The sequence below is a fragment of the Neoarius graeffei genome, chromosome 5 (genome assembly GCF_027579695.1).
Source record: "Neoarius graeffei isolate fNeoGra1 chromosome 5, fNeoGra1.pri, whole genome shotgun sequence".
In the NCBI taxonomy this organism is placed as follows: Eukaryota; Metazoa; Chordata; class Actinopteri; order Siluriformes; family Ariidae; genus Neoarius; species Neoarius graeffei.
Window position 1 is genome coordinate 37,736,561 of NC_083573.1, and position 21,309 is coordinate 37,757,869.

At 42.3% G+C, this 21,309-nt stretch overlaps 1 protein-coding gene across 3 annotated transcripts in view; it reads right to left on the reverse strand.

Moving 5' to 3' along the window:
* pex5 (peroxisomal biogenesis factor 5) overlaps nt 1-20,463 on the reverse strand; it is a 94,972-nt gene extending 74,509 nt beyond the window's left edge. For all 3 annotated transcript variants that reach the window (XM_060921612.1, XM_060921611.1, XM_060921610.1), the window contains exons 1-3: nt 20,228-20,463; nt 8,508-8,696; nt 3,420-3,458 (exon numbers count right to left, since the gene is read on the reverse strand). In XM_060921612.1, the coding sequence (XP_060777595.1) occupies nt 3,420-3,458; nt 8,508-8,621 (153 nt within the window). In that variant the 5' untranslated portion in view covers nt 8,622-8,696; nt 20,228-20,463. The remainder of the gene's footprint in view (nt 1-3,419; nt 3,459-8,507; nt 8,697-20,227) is intronic.
* Nucleotides 20,464-21,309: the final 846 nt, after the last annotated feature.

The following is a 21,309-nucleotide window of genomic DNA, read 5'->3' on the forward strand; positions in this document are numbered from 1 at the left end:
TTAAAGGCTAAATAAACGACTGAATTATAGTCATCTACAATGCACAGAAAAAAAGATTTGACCAGGAGTAGGCTACTTCTGATGGCTAAATACTTCGAATGATTTTTTGTTTGCCCTTCACATCGATCAATGAAATATATAAATCAAACCCACCTCCACAGAGTCGTAGTCCAAGTTGGCACATCGCAGGGTAACAAGCTCACGGCATCTTGAGTACAACTGTGCAAAGTTTTCCCCCTCTTGAATTTCGACACACCTGTCAAAGATTTTACGCTTCTGTTCGCTGAATATCCTAACAATCACAAACACAGGCTTTGCAGGATTCCCCTCCACAGGCATGTTTCTTCCACAAGTCTTTATCGAAAGTGAAAGGGGCGATTTGATTGGTCTTCAAAAAGTCACGTGACCTCAACCTGCAGTCGATTTCGATTTTTTTCCCCCCATTTTGCATTTTCTTCAAGTGGCGATTCCGAGAGCCAACTAATCGAATTGGTGTGGCCTAACCTGCTTTTTGTGGACTCTTCCAAAACTTGAATATCCTACAAACTTCTCAGTCTTATTTTGCCTCTGTCCCAACTATTTTGGAGCATGTTGCAGGCATCAAATTCTCACCTTGTGTATATATACCACACAAAATACAATTAAGTTGGTCATTAAAACTATTGAAAATTATTTTTGTACTTTTGTCAGTTAAATAAAAGGTTTTTGTTTTTATTACATTTTGGAAAATATTCCAACTTTTCCGGAAACAGGGTTTGTATTCAAAAATAATAATAAATTGATTTATGTTCACAATTATAGTAAACAAGTAAAGAAAATGAAATTGATTTCATTAGAAGGTGTTTATTAGTAAACATTATTTTTACAAGTCATTCTGAACCATCTCCTTTTTTTTTTTAATATATAAAGTCATTGCGTTGGTTTTGGACGTCATTCTGAAACATGCATTCCTTTTTATCGTGTGTAGGAGGGATGGAAATAGGGGTCGACCGATAATAGGCCTGGCCGATATATCGGGCCAATATTCTGCATTTTTAGGGTTATCGGTATCGGCCATAATTTCCACCGATATGCCGATAACATGCCTTTTTGCAGCCAATTCGTTCCTAACGCGACTGTCACTGCACGTCCTTTCCTGCACTCGCCTCTCTGAGTTCAAGAACACGGTCCCGCCCACCACAACATCTGATTTGTTTGGCACAAGAGATATAGCCAATCGACACGCGTAGCTAAACGCTGTGAACTGTTTCAAGGCGGCCGTACGGGCACTCGGGCAGAAGCAGATCCCACTTCAAGGTAAGGACACGCTGCTTTTGCCGCAATAAGTCACAAACACACAAGTTGCAAAAGCACAACATCGTTATATGTTTACATTCTTCATCTACTACTCGTTAAAATTGTCCATTTGCATCTGTGTAGCCAGGCAAACTTGGCTTACAGAAGGAAGCACTTGAATTAGCCTACAACCAACTAGTCTCGCTGAAGCTACATGTAATGTTGTCCATAGTAAGCAGTCCCCAGCATAACGTAGGCTGCAGTCATTTTTAAACCCCCGTCTGGAAACGGTGTGAATGTGTCAGTAGTTCTACTCGAACAGTAGAATGACAGCCATACAGAGAGGTGGTCAAGGGAAGACGAAATAAAACGTAGTGTTTGTGTTGTGTAGGCTAGCGCAAGCCTACTGGCTATTTGTTATGGTGATGAGTAAACTTCATGATGTGACTCGTGCTCAAAAAGCGCATTGCACTTGTATATGTTCGGTAACTTTATAAAGCGCTATTTGAACATTTAAACAAGCCAGGTGTGATATGGTGCTAGTAGGCTATGTAATACTGTAGGGAGTTTGTCAGGACGCTTGTTGTGGGCTCAGTAATTAATTGTGTCGTGGATGCACACTTGCTTGGATAAACGCTAATGAACGAAATACATCAATTAAACTCTTAAATGTTCTTATGCTACTTCACATTGCGCTGTAATGTACTCCACTAGTATTCATAATTCTTGCGCAAGTGATTCTCCTCGCTAGCGCTTCTGATTCGGAAAGCGATGTACTCTTAAAGGAGCAGCCGCTCCTTTTAACCAGAGCTTTTAACACTCCGTTCTCACTTTCTCTATCCAGAATCCAGAGTGTATTTTCATTTATTTTCCACTGAAAATGGTGAGCTGTAATATAGTAGGGAGTGATTTATTTTTTTATTGGTGAAGATTTATTTTATTATTATTTTATTTCTCATTTTATTATAACTAATGTTTGACTTTATTGTACAAATGCTGCTGGCATCTCCCTGCACAAAATTTCATGTTCAATTTTACAATTAAACATACATTTCATGGATATGAAGGTCTGTGTCAGTGTGTGCTATGTTTAATTTCATGTGAATTATAATGTTTACATTTATCAGTTGCACATATCGGTTATCGGCATCCCAATTCCATAATAATCGGTATCGGTATCGGCCCTGAGAAAAAACATATCGGTCGATCCCTATTTGGAAATATTGGTGGAAAACTGCTGAGATCTCCCAGCCAATGAGAAACTGACACTGCGTAAAAGGCCTAACTGTGATATGGTAGAACTTCATAAAAAGGGAAAACCCCATGATTTATGTTTGGATCACTCTGCAGACTCGACTTTTATTATTTGATTTAAATAAAAGTCTATTTTCTGCAACTCCTCAGACTTTGAGTCTCTCTTTTATGAAAAAGTTTCCGCGACACCAATTTCTTCATATAATCTATTTACAAAACAGCTGAATAAAAAGTTTACTAAGGACAAGTCAAACACAACAAATGTGTCTGGCTTGTCAGCATATAAATGGGTCACAGTGTTTATTAATGAGGTGATCTATAATTTAATTTTTTTCCGCAGTATTGATTTACGTCGCCCTCTGGCACTGGCGTATGTAGACAAGTAGCTGAGTTGTCAAACATCTCCAGTGGTGCTGGGTTACTTTTCTGAGTCATTAACAAACGACATTTACTGCTCCGTATTACATTTTACAACTTAACTTAAACTGACTGTGCTGTTAAACGTCTGCAGTGCCTATTTAAGATTATCTGTGAGCCGGTCTCGGTAGGATAAAAGTCCTTTATGCTACTGATCAGTTTTCTGTGGGGTTTAAGACCCATTTTTAGCACTGAAGTGCTTTGTGATTAGGAGACAAGAAGGGTTTTAAAATAATAATAGGCAATATATTGAAACACCTTCTCTTTACTTTGCCTGTTAAAAGTTAAAAGCTTTAAGATTCATTGCTTTTCAGCTGCTTGTGGTACCAATAACACTTTCATTTCTCTCACTGTGACTATCATTTCTTCCCCCCACTGCAGACCAATTTCAAACATGACTAAAAATAAATACTGGCTGTAGATTTAACCCCAGACTCACAGCCAAATAACTGGTCAAGAGAAGATATAGATACCTCTTCCTCGGTGGCTATTTCAATCGGCGTGGGCGGGATCTAAGTGGAAAGACAGTGAGAAACACAGAGAAGCCTATGGTGAAGTGTTCAATACACTGATTCCACCCAATGACCACGTGTGTAACGTCAGTATAACATTAGTATTTCTGTGCTTTCTGAGCATTGCCTAAAGCAGGGCTTTTCAAAGTGTGGGGCGTGCCTCCCCTAGGGGGCACCAGAGTTCTTCAGGGGGGGCGCAACGTGAGGAAAAATAAACCAGAATAAGTTACTATAGAGATCTTGCAGTCACGTGACCGGAAAGTACACAACCCCCACCTTGTCGGTCAAAAACACCGCTGAATACTGCTGCACTCGTGTACAGAATGGATCAATTTCAACCGACGGACTACACGGCTCATTTTTCTAATGAACAGATAGCTAGATATATGTCTAAAATAAACAATCTACAGATTTGTGACCCTTATGGCTTACCAGACGGAGTTTTCACGACCGGATTTTGAACTGCCAGCGGAATACCCGGACGTGTATAATTACCTCATTAACTTTCCCTCGCTGTTCAGTGGTGAAGCACTGCGTGCTTATAAATCTCTGGACAGTTATCTTTACAGAAATTCAGGATTTGTCAGCGACTCAGATGTGGCATCTTGTAAACAAGAAAATAACAATCCTCATTGGATGGGTAAGTCACTTAAGTATTGAGTATAGCACTGACCAGCCGATTATAGAATAGAATAAGGTAATTCCAAATCGTCCGTCTTGTTTACATGGATCTGGCGTTGGAGAGGTAGAGGCTTGGCAGTGGAGGTTTGAGTAGCTGTTTTCTGAGCTTAGTCAACAGGCTGGCTCTGCCTGTAGCCTCGCTTTTGCTTCTGCTCCCGGCGCCGCCTCCTTCGCTTTGCTTCCGATAACAATCCACGGAGACCCCGCTGGTCTCGCCCGGAATGTTATTATTATTATTTTTTTCTCGTCCGGAATGTTGTGCATGCGATGGAAATCGCTACAAACCGTCATTTTCTGCTGGAAACCAATGTCCAGTAAGTCCATACGGTTGTAGTGGATATTGAAGTCCGGTACAGACGAACAACACGCAAAAATACACACAAAAAACATAAAAACCGTGCACAGGTAGGGAGAGCTTGTAGCCGCAGCCGTTGTAGTAGAATTGTATATAGTAGGGTTTTCCAGAAGAAAAGGTAGAAGTAAAAGCAGAAGTAGAACCAGAAGTAGAAGTAGAAGGCGGAATATGGCGTTTGACCGACACGATGGCGTCTGTCACAATCTGGATCGGTTGTGACGTCACATGCAAGTGCTCCATTGCGGACATTTAGCGAACTTCAGCTAGCCTTGGCCAGAGACAAAACGGATCGATTTTTAGTACCTAAAGCTACAGTGAGTGAGGAGACAGAGTCTGGGCCAAGCAAAAAAAGAAGGAAGTATGACCACAATTATTTAAAGTTTGGATTTTCACGGACTGGATCTGAAGATGCTCCACTCCCACAGTGTGTTGTCTGCCAAGAGGTGCTAGCTAACGATGCTATGAGATGTTTAAAGTGCCATTCCACCATTGGATGTATTTTTTTGGCATAAAATGCAATATATTTTATGACAACATGACTAGACAGAGAAATCTTTTAGCTTCAAAATGATATATCAAACGTAATTTTTTGACAACGACAAGTATATTAATTTTGCGACCAAAGTCACCTACCCTTTTAATTTCCGCGCGGTAGTGAAACGTGATGTCATCGGCGGGTTCCCCTTCTTGTGTACCACGTCACGTGTGACGTGGCACAGATTATCAGCAATGGCGGATAGAACGCGATTGTCAGCTTCGGAAAAGAAGCGAAGGAAAATAGCAAGTGATGCCCAAAGGAGACGGTCGATGGTGAATATCGGCACAGCAATCGACAAGTGGAAATCGCGTTCTATCCGCCATTGCTGATAATCTGTGCCACGTCACACGTGACGTGGTACACAAGAAGGGGAACCTGCCGATGACATCACGTTTCACTACCGCGCGGAAATTAAAAGGGTAGGTGACTTTGGTCGCAAAATTAATATACTTGTCGTTGTCAAAAAATTATGTTTGATATATCATTTTGAAGCTAAAAGATTTCTCTGTCTAGTCATGTTGTCATAAAATATATTGTATTTTATGCCAAAGAATACATCCAATGGTGGAATGGCACTTTAAAATGTGTAAAACAAGATGTTTTAAATGTGTATTAAAAAAAAGAGGTTTTAAAAAAGCACAGATGTTTAAAATGTGTAAAAAAAAAAAAGATGTTTTAAAAAGCAGATGTTTAAAATATGTAATTTGGGGGGGGGGGGGGGGGGGGGCGGCGCTGTTGTTTATTTGCTCTCTGAGGGGGGGGCTGACTCTCCCACACTTTGAAAACCCCTGGCCTAAAGTATAACCACAGGAAGTGAATTTGACAAAAAATATTCAAACTGTTTCTTTTCTTTTTAACAAATATCATCACGATAAACATGGTAGAAGTCCCTCAAAGTGTTTTGTGAACGTCAGTCTTGGAAACTTTTATAGTTTCATCATCCAGCTGGACACCAGACAGTAAGCATTCCCTGTTCAATCAAGGAATTCTAAATCAAAACCATGTACCAGACTGTGGAAATACAAAACAATATATATAAAAAGTGTACGCACCCCATTAAAATGACAGGTTTTTCTGATGTAAAAAAAAAAAAAAAGACCACGATAAATAATTTCAAAACTTTTCCCACCTTTAATGTGACTTATAACCTGTACAATTCAATTGAAAAACAAATCTGTTTGGGGGGAAAACACACACACACACACAAAAAAAAAAAAAAAAAAAAAAAAAACATACAATAAGCTGGTTGCATAAGTGTGCACACCCTTAAACTAATACTTTGATTTAATTACAGCATTCAGTCTTTTTGGGTTCACACCCGCCATCAATTAAAATGACTCTGATTAACCCCAAATAAAGTTCAGACATTTACACTACGTTCAGACTGCAACCTGAAACGATCTGTACCCGATTTGTTGTGAAATCCGATTTTTTTGTTAGGCCGTTCACATTACCAATTATATGAGACTTGTATGCGATCTCCAACATGAACGGAAAACGACCCAAAAGTGTCCCGCATGCGCAAATTGACACGTAATAAGCACATCGTGTGCTGTGTGTGTGAGTGAGTGAGAGTGTCTCTGTGTGAGAGGTTGTGTGTGTGTGTGTGTGTGAGTGAATGAGAGTGTCTCTGCGTGAGAGAGAGTGAGTGTGTGAGTGAGTGGGGCCGTGGCAGCAACCGCCGTTGAAAGATTGATTGATTGATTGATTGAAGTGCGCATGTTCTCTACATAAACACTGTCTAGTGCAGACATCCCAAGTCTCCCAGAAGTTCCAGGAGTCTCCCGCATATTGATAGCGGCTCCCTGATGCCCGCAAATTGAAGAATATCTCCCGGAATCTAGAGCAAGTGAGCAAGCGCGTGCACGCGAAACATTAATGTCTGCATCGCGCATATGACGGAGTGCGAGAGACTGTGTGTGCGCCTGTTCATGTAGCGCATTATGTCATTGTTGTTGTTTTCCACCAAAGAGGCGGGATTAGCCAATGCAGAATAGTGGCGTTTGTCTCTTGTTGATGACGTGTAGGTCGTATGAATGCGACCTGTCCGGTCAGACTGCAGTCACATATGAAAATAACGGATATGCATCGGATTTAGGACCACATATCCAAGCGGCCTGGGTCGCATGTGGAAAAATCGGATCTGTGTCGTTCAGATTGTCAATAACAAATCGGATACAGGTTGCATATGGGCAACAAAAATCGGATATGGGTCGTTTCAGGGTGCAGTCTGAACGTAGTCTTACTCAGTTGCATCCTCCAGCAAAAGCCAGCGTTCACAAAGAGCTTACAAAGCGTCAAAGGGGTCTCACTGTTGAAAGGTATCAGTCAGGAGAAGGGTGCAAAAACATTTCCACGGCATTAGATATACCATGGAGCACAGTGAAGACCGTCATAAAATATGGGACAGCAGTGACATTACCGAGAACTGGACGTCCCTCCAAAATTGATGAAAAGACAAGACGAAAACTGGTCAGGGAGGCTGCCGAGAGGCCAACAGCAACGCTGAAGGAGCTGCAGGGATTTCTGGCAAGTACTGGTTGTGAACTACATGTGACAACAATCTCCCGTATTCTCCATATGTCTGGACTATGAGGTACAGTAGGGTCAAAGAAAAACATCCAGGCCCGGCTAAATTTTGCCAAAAAAAAAAATAAAAAATACATCAACTCTCCCAAAAGCATGTGGGAAAATGTGTTATGGTCTGATGAAACCAAGGTTGAACTTTTTGGCCACAATTCTAAACGGTATATTTGGCACAAAACCAACACTGCGCATCACCAAAAGAACACCATACCCACGGTGAAGCATGGTGGTGGCAGCATCACATTTTGGGGTTGTTTTTCTTCAGCTGGAACAGGGGCTTTAGTCAAGGTGGAGGGAATTATGAACAGCTCTAAATACCAGTCAATTTTGGCCCAAAACCTTCAGGTGTCTGCTAGAAAGCTGAAGATGAAGAGGAATTTCATCTTTCAGCATGACAATGACCTCAAAAAGGTTTTGGAACGGCCCAGCCAGAGCCCAGACCTCAGTCCAATTGAAAATCTGTGGGGTGACCTGAAGAGGGCTGTGCACAAGAGATGCCCTCGCAATCTGACAGATTTGGAGCGCTTTTGCAAGGAAGAGTGGGCAAATATTGCCAAGTCTAGATGCGGCAGGCTGATAGACTCCGACCCAAAAAGACTGAATGCTGTAATTAAATCAAAAGGTGCTTCAACAAAGTATTAGTTTAAGGGTGTGCACACTTATGCAACCAGCTTACTGAACGTTTTTTTTCCCCCCCGAACAGATTTGTTTTTCAATTGAACTGTACAGGTCACATTAACGGTGGGAAAAGTTTTGAAATTATTTATCATGGTCTCAATTTATTTTTTTTTACATCAGAAAAACCTGTCAATCATTTTAACGGGGTGCGTACGCTTTATATATCCGCTGTACGCACAGCATAGCAACTGCTTGCACTCAAACTACTTACAGTGGGCGTTGACCTGTGTCTCCAAGCTCCGCCTTCTTGGGTCATGTGACTGGTTAATTTCATGAGAGGATTGGCCCCCCCGCATTCCGCCTCTACCAGCTCCCGCATCGCCATGGCAACACAGGGTGAGGACGACTCTGACGGCTCCTTGAATTTTCTAGGAAGAACTGCAGCTTTGTGTGTGCGAGCCTTAGTGGGGAGAAAAAAAAAAAAAAAGGGTCACACGACAGTAGAATATCACACAGGATAATTTCTCTCATACATCGTTTATATAATATCTGATTAGAAGGGGGTCACACTGTGGTCTTGATCACTGTTCATCACTTCCTCTGCTGGATCTAAATGTCCACTGGCATTAACACGCACTGCGTAATCGGATTACAATGAAAGTCATCATAATCTGCTTCATGTTTAAGACGCGAACCATGACTATGAGGACAGTATCAAAGGGACACACGATAAATGATTATACTGGATCTCAGACCATTTAAGGAGTATGAAAGTCATCGCTTATACCACAAACCGGAGGCAAAGCAAATGCATACAAGACCGGTTTTCTTTCCAGAGGCCGCCGGTTCAACTCATTAGCCATAAAGGACTTTTTTTTTTTTTAAATGCACAATAAATTATCACTGTGATCAACAGCACACCTGAAGCAACTTCTCTCCTCTATAATAATAATAATAATAATAATGTTAGATTTATATAGCGCCTTTCAAAAAACCCAAGGACGCTTTACAATTATAGACAAGGAAAAAAAATAAAGAAAATAAAAATAATAATTAAATAAAATAAAAAATAAAAAGTCGACCAAGTAGGGGTCAGGATGTAATTCCCTTGGTGTAGCAGCCACAGTCCCACCAAAAGGCGCATGAAAACAAGTCCCGCATCTCCAGCACAGCCGCCGTGACGCCGTCAGCCACATCGCTCCAACACCACGCTGTGGATCCACAAAGCGAGCAGAGAAGCTCCGCCACGCAGAGCACTGGTGTGTCCCAAACCGCCTGCACAGCCGCCGCGACGCCACCGAGCAACATCGCTCGGAACATCACGCCAAGCGTCAAAGCGCTGGACAACCACGATGTTAAATGAGCAACGAGCTCACTGCAGTCCATAGCTGGGAGCGCAGGCATCGCCCGCGCCGAACCAAGACCTGGAGGGAACCAACGCCCAAAACTGGGTCTGGAGCTACACCACAACCGGCAGACAAAACACTCAAACAAACATCAAACTACACAAAAATAAATAAATAAATAAATAAATAAATAAATGAAATGAAATGAAAATAGAACAAGAAAGAAAATAAAATAAAAAAGCTCTGGTGAGAAGCGGCAGCCAGAATGCGCACGACGTACTCTCAACCGGAAACATATCTATGGATACAGACCCTGAGCAACACCTCTGCAGTACATGCTAGCAGTTTATTTCTTATACAAATAAATGTGTATTTCTCATCGCTTGCACTCTAATTCTTGCCACATTAGACCCCGGTCACACTACAGCTCGCGATAGGTTTGCTTCGCGAATACATGGCGATGCAAAATTGGTAGCCACTGATCGTACGATGCACGGCAAATGTTCTCCAAGCTTCGCGAGTTGTTTTTTGGTGTGTCTCTGCCTCATAAGTGGCCAAAAACATTGCGCAAAATCAACGCATTCATTGAAATTTGGTGGAGATGTTTTTGTCGGCGAATACTCGCAGATGGGTTTGGGAATACTTCCTGAAGCTCGGGGAAGCATCGCCAACAAAACGCCTCATTTTCATCGATAACCCATTGCAAAGCATCGCAAGCTGTAGTGTGACCATAGCCTTAGACGCTCATCAGAAGGGCTTAAAGGAGAACCGAAGGCAAATTTTATCATCATCAAAATTCTATTTATCTCATTTTATTAAATACAGGAACGCATTTTTGTTCGCTATTTTGTCGCTGCTATAGCGAGTTATGAGTGTTTGAAATATGCTCTGTAATATATCAGTCCGGATGTCAAAGCAACGGCCGTAAACGAGATTCGCGGAGACCTGTGCGAGACATCGTAGGACGGAAGTAAAACCTACAGCGGAAATCAAAGTCACCAACAGTCAGGAAAGTTTGAGTCGTAATCGTCATTTAAACTCGTTTTTGTGCAATATTTCATTTGGACATGTTCTCCCCGTGTCCACGTGGGTTTCCTCCGGGTGCTCCGGTTTCCCCCACAGTCCAAAGACATGCAGGTTAGGTTAACTGGTGACTCTAAATTGACCGTAGGTGTGAATGTGAATGTGAATGGTTGTCTGTGTCTATGTGTCAGCCCTGTGATGACCTGGCGACTTGTCCAGGGTGTACCCCGCCTTTCGCCCGTAGTCAGCTGGGATAGGCTCCAGCTTGCCTGCGACCCTGTAGAACAGGATAAAGCGGCTAGAGATAATGAGATGAGATGAGATTTCATTTGGACAACAGTTTTCAAAATGGCGGCGCTGACACTTCATGTTTTGAAGTCTTGCACAAGTCTCGTGAAGATCGCGCAGATAAGCGACGCCTGCCGTGGACCATCTCATCTCATCATCTCTAGCCGCTTTATCCTGTTCTACAGGGTCGCAGGCAAGCTGGAGCCTATCCCAGCTGACTACGGGCGAAAGGCGGGGTACACCCTGGACAAGTCGCCAGGTCATCACAGGGCTGACACATAGACACAGACAACCATTCACACTCACATTCACACCTACGCTCAATTTAGAGTCACCAGTTAACCTAACCTGCATGTCTTTGGACTGTGGGGGAAACAGGAGCACCCGGAGGAAACCCACGCGGACACGGGGAGAACATGCAAACTCCGCACAGAAAGGCCCTCGCCGGCCACGGGGCTCGAACCCAGACCTTCTTGCTGTGAGGCGACAGCGCTAACCACTACACCACCGTGCCGCCCTGCCGTGGACCAAACGAACTAAATTCAACATGGCTAAAAAACGAATAGGCCGATAAGTATAACATTTAATTGCAATTAGTTGCCAATACGAGTCAGGATATAAGGTCATTAAAACCGTAATTGAATAACACGTTAATTAAGAAATAAAGCAAGTTTAAAAATGTTTCATTTCATGAACCTCGGTTCTCTTTTAACTCTGCTTCGCTACCATTTTACTGTTGTCTCTCTTTGGCACCCTTTTTTTTTTTGGACAAACTTACATTGTTATATATATTTTGTAAAGATTTCCAAATATTAGTTTTCCAGCACAAAATGAAATGTTACAGAAACAAAATGTTTGTATGTCAGTAAAGAAAGCAGCATATTATGAATACAAGAGACCACGTTTCAGACAAAACACAATGAAGGCTACTGGGGTTTTGCACAAAACTAAGAAGCAAGTACGACGGTCAAAGTGTCCAGAAGAACCGAGACAGTTTCTGCAAGATGCTCAGTAAAACCTCCAGCGGTGGGTTTCCCCAAAACCTCTTAATGCTAAAGCCCACCGCAGACCTTCCCGAGTCGCTTACGATTTTGTCGGGCCGATTGAATCGCTTGCGAATCATAAATGTGTGCGGGGGCACCTCGTAGCCGATTTCATCGGTTCTCGGTTCAGATCAAACTGGTCTTGATGTTTTCGGACGCGATCTCCTCGTACGCAACACAGTCGGTAGTGTGTGCGTTGCTACTACGATCTCATCGGTTACGATAATTTTAAACAGCCAATTGGAGTGCCAGGATTGATCACGCATGGACTGCAGACCGGGAAGCACAACTTGCGTCACTTTGGGAAGCGTCCACCTGTCTTTACGACATTAGTTCACCTGATTACAGCAAACGGGAAAAGAGGAACGAGGCTATGGCTGTAATCGTGTCAGCTTTGAAAATGCCTGGTAAAGTATCATAGCATTGTCAGTGGTACAGAAATCGCTTGTCCGGAACATAGGTCGCGTTAACCGACAATTGTCCGTCATTGACGGATTTTTTTTTAGCTATGACGGAAAAATCTGAAGGCCGTCGGTCATTTTGACGGATGTTTACCGTTACCATTACCAATAACAATAATAGCCTAATAATTACAATAATAACACATAATGAAACGCACAATTGAAATGACTGGCAAGTTGTGGCAGAGTTTTCTTACATACAGTATACATAGTAGACCCCGAAGCCGCCGCCAGGCGCCGCTAAAACCGCCATTTAGAATTTGAGCCGCCGCCAGCCAATAATTTTGTAAGCCAATTTGAGCCGCTATCTAATAAAATTTGGCTGAGCCACTAAGAATTGTGTACATCAAATAATGGGTTTATCCACATCATGAGCTACAAGAAAAGTGACACAAACATGATCAACTGTACACACTAGTAGTAACACAGTAGAGACGTATAGGCATACACTGTAGAGATTTAGAACTGATATCACAGCACAGAGAGCCACCACAAGCTTGCCGTTGTGACTACCTGTCTGGCTTCCCGCCCCTCACACCGTTACCACGATACACTGGGGAACCCGGGAACCCACCCAGAGCATCAATCGACTCCGATATCGACGAGATGGCTGCATTCTTTGCCGCTGCTGAGGGAAAGTGTAAAGGTTTTTTGTTTGTTTGTTTCACATACTTCGAGATTGATAAAAAAAAAAAAAGTACTCCACCACTCTACTTTCATCATAGTAAGATAGCTGCCAGTCCTTCACTGGTCATTGCTAGTGAGAGTAGATAGCTAGATGCCTTCCTCGAACAATCCAGATTAGCTTATTATTAGCATTGAACTACAATCTTGCTAGATTTATATTTACAATGAAGTAAGAGACCAGGGGACCTGTGGTAATTTGCTATTTATTCCCCCCATTTGTTTGATCCGTTCGCCCGGATATATGCCACACAGTGACGTCCAGTATCAGCCATTTGTAGCCATAAACATTTTGGTGGCTGCAGCAGCCATTCAGGTTTTGGCTGAGTCAGCTAGCCAGCCAATAATTTCATCAGCCAGCCATTATCCTGAAAACAAACGGCTTCGGGGTCTAATACATAGTCTTCACTGCCGTCACTTTCAATCTGAGCCGACGTTGCGGCAGTCTTGATGTTCAGTGCATCGGCTGCTCATGTATACACTGCAGCCACTGCGCAAGGCTGTTCCGCCCATCGTGCTCCTGACCGCGCTAGGACTTTTCTACCACTAGCACAGTGAGATGGATTAATGTTTCCCTTCTCTGCAGAAGACACGTCATTTTTGCTATTAAAAAAGAGATGCATTGGGTTGTTTGTGTCGTTTCCCTGCCTGTACAATAGCGCTCATTTAGGCTAGTTGTTTTCTTGTTTTTAAATGAAACAAATGTCGATTTATTGTATTCTTCCCCAGCAAGCTTAGGAACATCACTGCTCGAATATCTGCTAAACTATCATTTTAATGAGAGCACGGGTAGACAAACTAACATTTAAACATAACTTCGTTTTATTTAAGACCTTCCGTGTCAGCCCACTACGGGTCACCGCGGGGTGCAGAAAGAGCGCATGCTGCAGGATTTCCTCCCTATGAAGAGCACTGTAAAATATAATAAGTTGACTTTACTTAAAAAAAATATGCAAAGTCGTTGCCTCAAAAAAAGTCATTTATGTTGATTTAGATAAATTAGATTGGGTTAACTTATTTATTGTGAGTTTGCAGTACTCATCTTATATAATTTTGATTACATTAACTTATTTATTTTAAGTTTACAGTACTCAAATCAATGGCTTTCAGATATCTTTTTTCATAAATTTAACTTAATATTCATGAATTGTGAAAGCTTAATTCTCTAGTTTTACTCATCCTTCATATTGAGGCCAATTTAACTTTAATTTTCTTGACCAAAGAGTTTTGCGAAAGACAATAGGACACATGCTAATTTAATAAAAAAAAAAAAAAAACCACACAATACAAGGTAATGAGCCCCCAAACAAAATGAATGGTGAACACATTGGATTTACTTTGCAATTAACATTTATTTTAAATGCTAAACAACGCATCATTTAAGGCTCTGGAAACATGTTCCACTTTTGTTAATCCTGGTGCATGTGCTGAAAAGACCGCGCGTAGATGGGGCAGGTCTGCGCATGTCTAAACACAACGCCCAAAGGACTCTGGGACAATAAATTATATTTTCTAATTTAACTGAAGTGGAGTACACTAAATTAAGCGTGTTCTCCAACTTGAAATTAGCAGTTTTTTATTTAATATTAGTGTTGACAACAGGTTGATGATTTCTAAGTTTGATTCACTAATCATTTCTAATTAATTTGAATATTTGCATTTACAGTGAGAGTACTAGCAGGGTCGGGAAATCCAACTTTCAGAGGCTCTTGCCGGCTTCTGATCGCTTCCCTGGGAGAAATGTTTCCCGACTTCAGAACTTTGGCTGAAGTGGCGCTGGTTATTCCAGCCTCCAGTGTCGCAGCAGAGCGCGGGTTCAGCCTTCAGAATAAAATTAAAACATCAATGAGAAGTCGTCTGTCCGAGGCAAAGACGCAAAATTTAATGACGATTGCCTCGGCGGCAGTCTCCATTGACGACTTTGATTATGCACAAGCGAGCTCCCGATTTAAATCCGTGCGGGCCAGAAGGAAGGTTTGAGCTCACGCAAACAGGTCAAATTAGATCGTCACTTAAACCGTTGTAGTGGACTGTTCATATTTTAACTGCAATTGTCTTGCTACGTTGTGAAATAACATTGTTCGTATGCCCGTTAAGGCACAACAGCCGCAATGTTTTTAGCAGAGGGAAAATGGGTTCGCAAGTGACCGAACGTCAGAATCTCTGTTCATCTTTTTGCATCATAAATACATAAATAAATGATTAAATAATACAAGCTTGTTCTGTGAATTTATTTTTAAATGAAAATGAGTCCATGAAAACACAAGTTATTAAATATATAACATTTATAGCCTATATACATTGTCATTTAAAAGTTAAAATAAAATGACAGATAATAACGGACAATGACGGAATTTTTACGACCCTGTCTGTCAAAATGACGGACAATGAAAAAGTCTAACGTAACCACTGGTCCGGAATCCCGGAACAAGTTGAATTTTAAGAACGACTGAACAAATTAGAATCAATTTCTTATTATTGATTCGTCTAGTTGGGATTATTATCCCTTTTTGATTCTAATATTCAAAATGTAATACTTCTCCATGTATGTATGGATATATATTTTGTACGATCGCGTGATATCTTGAACACATGACCATCTATTCGGGCTGAACGTGTACAATGTCTCGCAAATGTGTGCGGGGAATTTTGAACCGATCAAATCAGGCCCGTATACTCGTAACCGATCGCCTGACAAACGAAGCCCCGATCAAATCGGGAAGGTGTGCGCTGGGCTTAAAACCAGTATCTCACTGGGCTGCGATAGCTTGCGACAAATTGCGAACGTCATTCGCGAGAGAGTTTCAAAAGTGTCTTGAAACGTTCGCGGGGCTTCTCAATTCCTTGCACGAGTCGCTCCTTTGTCGCTGAAACTTTGAACATGTTCAAAAAATTTGTGCGAGAAAATTTCTTTCAAAATAGCCGCAAATGCATCGCTGGTGTCAGAAACCCGTCGCGAACCCTTCTCAAGTCGGTTTCCGTGAGGCTTCTTCTACTTCCCTGCCTGCCGAGGGAAAACCGGGCTGCGACAGTCTGTGACTAGTTGGAGACAACAATTGCGGTAAAATATGCGAATATCAATTCAGTGCGATTCCAAGTGAAAATTGCCATTAATTCGAATATTTTATCGCAATTGTTGTGTCTCTAACTAGCCGCAGGCTGTCGCAGCCCAGTGAGATACTACCCTAAGGCCAAGTTTACATTAGACCGTATCGGTCTCGTTTTCTTCGCGGATGCACTGTCCGTTTACATTAAACCGCCTGGAAACGCCGGGAAACGGGAATCCGCCAGCGTCCACGTATTCAATCCAGATCGTGTCTGGTCCGGTGCTGTGTAAACATTCAGAATACGCGGATACGCTGTGCTGAGCTCTAGCTGGCGTCTCATTGGACAACGTCACTGTGACATCCACCTTCCTGATTCGCTGGCGTTGGTCATGTGACGCGACTGCTGAAAAACGGCGCGGACTTCCGCCTTGTATCACCTTTCATTAAAGAGTATAAAAGTATGAAAATACTGCAAATACTGATGCAAATACTGCCCATTGTGTAGTTATGATGGTCTTTAGGCTTGCCATCCTTCCACTTGCAAGTGGTAAGTGATATGCGCTGGGATCACACACACAGCGGCTCAGTCCTGAATCACTGCTCGTGCGCTTCACTGGCGCGCTCTGTGAGCTGTGCAGGGCCGGAGTGCGCACCCTCCAGAGGGCGGAGTGATTTGGAGCGCAGGATGCCTGCGGAGCCGAGCGTATCCGTGTATTGGCGTTGCTGTGTGCACGCTAATCGTTTTAAAAACGTTAATCTGATGATCCGCTGATACGGTCTAATGCAAACATGGGCTAAGTGTCTTAACTAGGAGAGTGTTCATTGTGCTTCTCGCGCTACCATTTAACGATGATCTTTGTGCTCAACTCACCCCTGATCATTTCCTTATAAAACCGTACATTTTATGATTTTAACTCTTTACCCCTTAACGACAACCCCGTACATATCCCATAATGACGACATATGGCGCCTTGTCTAAACCCTGTCTTTAGACTTTTTTTCTTGTGAATATGTTCTAAGGGTGAACAGTATATACATGTACAAGGGTGGCTGTAGCAACTGCTTTAAGAGGTAAAAAGTTAAACCACTCCAGTGTAGCTTTAGCAGTACGTTTAGGGTCATTGTCCTGCCGGAATGTGACCCTTCGTCCCAGTTTCAAACCTCTGGCCAACTCAAACAGGTTTTCCTCCGGAACTGCCCTGTATTTAGTGCCATCCAGCTTTCCTGTCCCTGCAGATGGAAAACATCCCCACAGCATGATGCTGCCACCACCATGCAGGGTGTTGGGGTTGCAACACACATGGCGTTTCCCATGCTGGCCAAAAAGAACAATTTTAGTCTAATCTGACCAGAGAATCTTCTTCCATGCGTTTGAGGAGCCTGCCACATGCTGTCGGGCAAACTCCAAATGCGTTTTCTTAAGCAATGGCTTTTTTTTTTTCTTGGCCACTCTTCCAGAAAGCCCCGCTCTAAAGCAAAGGATCATCATGTTAAATATTGCCTTTGTGTCATTTATTACTGTTTACTGCTCTTGGACATGCAGAAAGGTTGAAGTGCATTAGTATGTTTACTCTCCAGCATTTGTTCCACACAGGACTGAATGAAGCCACTCTCGTGTCCAGGTCTCTATTTATTCCACCTGGTTCTGATACTGAACTCATCAAAAACATTCGTGCTACAGAACTGACAGACACAGTCTTTGTTACACTGCAGTGTATTTTCATATCCGACTGCTCAGATGAGCTAGTTGACATGTTTATTGACACACAGATATACAGCTGCACCAGCTAATAAACTAGTTAGCTCAGGGAGATCACTGTTTCAGGCGGCACGGTGGTGTAGTGATTAGCACTGTCGCCTCACAGCAAGAAGGTCCGGGTTCGAGCCCCGTGGCCGGCGAGGGCCTTTCTGTGTGGAGTTTGCATGTTCTCCCCGTGTCCGCGTGGGTTTCCTCCGGGTGCTCCGGTTTCCCCCACAGTCCAAAGACATGCAGGTTAGGTTAACTGGTGACTCTAAATTGACCGTAGGTGTGAATGTGAGTGTGAGTGGTTGTCTGTGTCTAAGGTGGGGTTTACATTAGACCGTACCAGCGGATCATCAGATTAACGTTTTTAAAACGATTCGCGTGCACACAGCAACGCCAACACACGGATACGCTTGGCTCCGCAGGCATCCTGCGCTCCAAATCACTCCGCCCTGAACAGCGAGTGCCCTCTGGAGGGTGCGCACTCCGGCCCTGCACAGCTCACAGAGCGCGCGAGTGAAGCGCATGAGCAGTGATTCGGGACAAATAGCAGGAAGTGAAAGTCCGCGCCGTTTTTCAGACGAGATATCACTGTTTCAGTGCCTAGAGCAAGCTAATCATCAATAGGTGCTTTAAAGAGTCAGGAGTTAGCCAGGTTTCAAATCAGCAGCAAACGGTTTTAGCAGAACATACTAGTTAGTTATCCCTATCACAGAGGAACAGTGATTTATTTATATATATGTGATTCCACGCTTATGGGTACTGAAACGGGGACATGAACTTGTTTTTAAAAAGTCACCTAAAACCATTTCTTTTTTTACCATCAGGTCACAAAACATGTAATCTTTAACGAATGATATGTTAAAAGATAACTTTAATTTTCTGAGATGTAATAAAAACATTTATATGCCAAAGTCAGAACGTAACAGAAGTGTTGCGGACATATATATTCTCAATTTTAACAATGTAGAATTACTTTTTGAAACATAGGGAGGTGATGTTTTCATCTCATATCATCTCTAGCCGCTTTATCCTTCTACAGGGTCGCAGGCAAGCTGGAGCCTATCCCAGCTGACTACGGGCGAAAGGCGGGGTACACCCTGGACAAGTCGCCAGGTCATCACAGGGCTGACACATAGACACAGACAACCATTCACACTCACGGTCAATTTAGAGTCACCAGTTAACCTAACCTGCAGGTCTTTGGACTGTGGGGGAAACCGGAGCACCCGGAGGAAACCCACGTGGACACGGGGAGAACATGCAAACTCCACACAGAAAGGCCCTCGCCAGCCACGGGGCTCGAACCCAGGACCTTCTTGCTGTGAGGCGACAGCGCTAACCACTACGCCACCGTGCCGCCCTGGAGGTGATGTTTTAGCAAATATAATTAATAAACATGTGTAGTAGAATAAACATACACATTCTTTCAATAAGATTAACATGGTATATAGCTAGATTGTAATTCATTTGTAACAGACGCGAGATGGACAATCGTAACAGAAGTAATGGAACAGACATCATTTTGGAACTCATAGGCTTGACTTTGGCATATAAATATGTTTTTATTACATCTCAGAAAATTAAAGTTATATCTTTTAACATATCATTCATTAAAGATTACATGTTTTGTGACCTGATGGTAAAAAAAGAAATGGTTTTAGGTGAATTTTTAAAAATAAGTTCATGTCCCCATTTCAGTACCCATAAGCGTGGAATCACTCATATATATATATATATTATACACTACCGTTCAAAAGTTTGGGGTCACCCAGACAATTTTGTGTTTTCCATGAAAAGTCACACTTTTATATTTCCCACCATAAGTTGTAAAATGAATAGAAAATATAGTCGAGACATTTTTCTGGCCATTTTGAGCATTTAATCGACCCCACAAATGTGATGCTCCAGAAACTCAATCTGCTCAAAGGAAGGTCAGTTTTATAGCTTCTCTAAAGAGCTCAACTGTTTTCAGCTGTGCTAACATGATTGTACAAGGGTTTTCTAATCATCCATTAGCCTTCTGAGGCAATGAGCAAACACATTGTACCATTAGAACACTGGAGTGAGAGTTGCTGGAAATGGGCCTCTATACACCTATGGAGATATTGCACCAAAAACCAGACATTTGCAGCTAGAATAGTCATTTACCACATTAGCAATGTATAGAGTGGATTTCTGATTAGTTTAAAGTGATCTTCATTGAAAAGAACAGTGCTTTTCTTTCAAAAATAAGGACATTTCAAAGTGACCCCAAACTTTTGAACGGTAGTGTGTGTGTATACAGGCTAAGAGTAAAACACGAACATATATAAATGTAGCTAGTTTGTTTAGCTAACCAGCTAACAGACTCACCGCTACGCACTCAGCCCAGGCGATGTGGCTGTGAACTCAGCTCCGAATAACCTACAGCTCGGGCTAAGGGCTAAACTAAACAACGAAATATCTGCTACGAAAGTTCTAAAAGAAAGAATACGACCCTAAACTGCAACACGTCCTTTTTTTTTAGTCATTAAACGCAGCTAAATCTCTCTATTTACCTCCTCCTCCTCCTCCTCTGCCCCAAGGAAAGAGGTGAAGGAGCTGAAACCAGCGCTTCACAAATGCTATTCACGAACGCATGGGGCGCCAGCGGGATTAACACATAGAGCGTAAATAGTGCGTAACTTACGCCGAGACTACGCAAACTTCCTAAAATGACAGCACAGATATAGCTCGCTGTAATAGTGTGTGTATACATACACTAGTGCATCTCGAAAAATTAGAATACCATGAAAAAGTTGCTTTTTTTTCATGATTTAATTCAAAAAGGTAAACTTTCATATATTCTATATTCATTACATGTAAAGTGAAATATTTAAAGCCTTTTTTATTTTAATTTTGATGATTAGGGCTTATAGCTCATGAAAATCAGAAATCCAGTATCTCAAATTATTAGAATATTCCCTAAGATCATCTCATCTCATCATCTCTAGCCGCTTTATCCTGTTCTACAGGGTCGCAGAGCAGTGGCTTTCTCCTTGCAACCCTGCCATGCACACCATTGTTGTTCAGTGTTCTCCTGATGGTGGACTCATGAACATTAACATTAGCCAATGTGAGAGAGGCCTTCAGTTGCTTAGAAGTTACCCTGGGGTCCTTTGTGACCTCGCCGACTATTACACACCTTGCTCTTGGAGTGATCTTTGTTGGTCGACCACTCCTTGGGAGGGTAACAATGGTCTTGAATTTCCTCCATTTGTACACAATCTGTCTGACTGTGGATTGGTGGAGTCCAAACTCTTTAGAGATGGTTTTGTAACCTTTTCCAGCCTGATGAGCATCAACAACGCTTTTTCTGAGGTCCTCAGAAATCTCCTTTGTTTGTGCCATGATACACTTCCACAAACGTGTTGTGAAGATCAGACTTTGATAGATTCCTGTTGTTTAAATAAAAC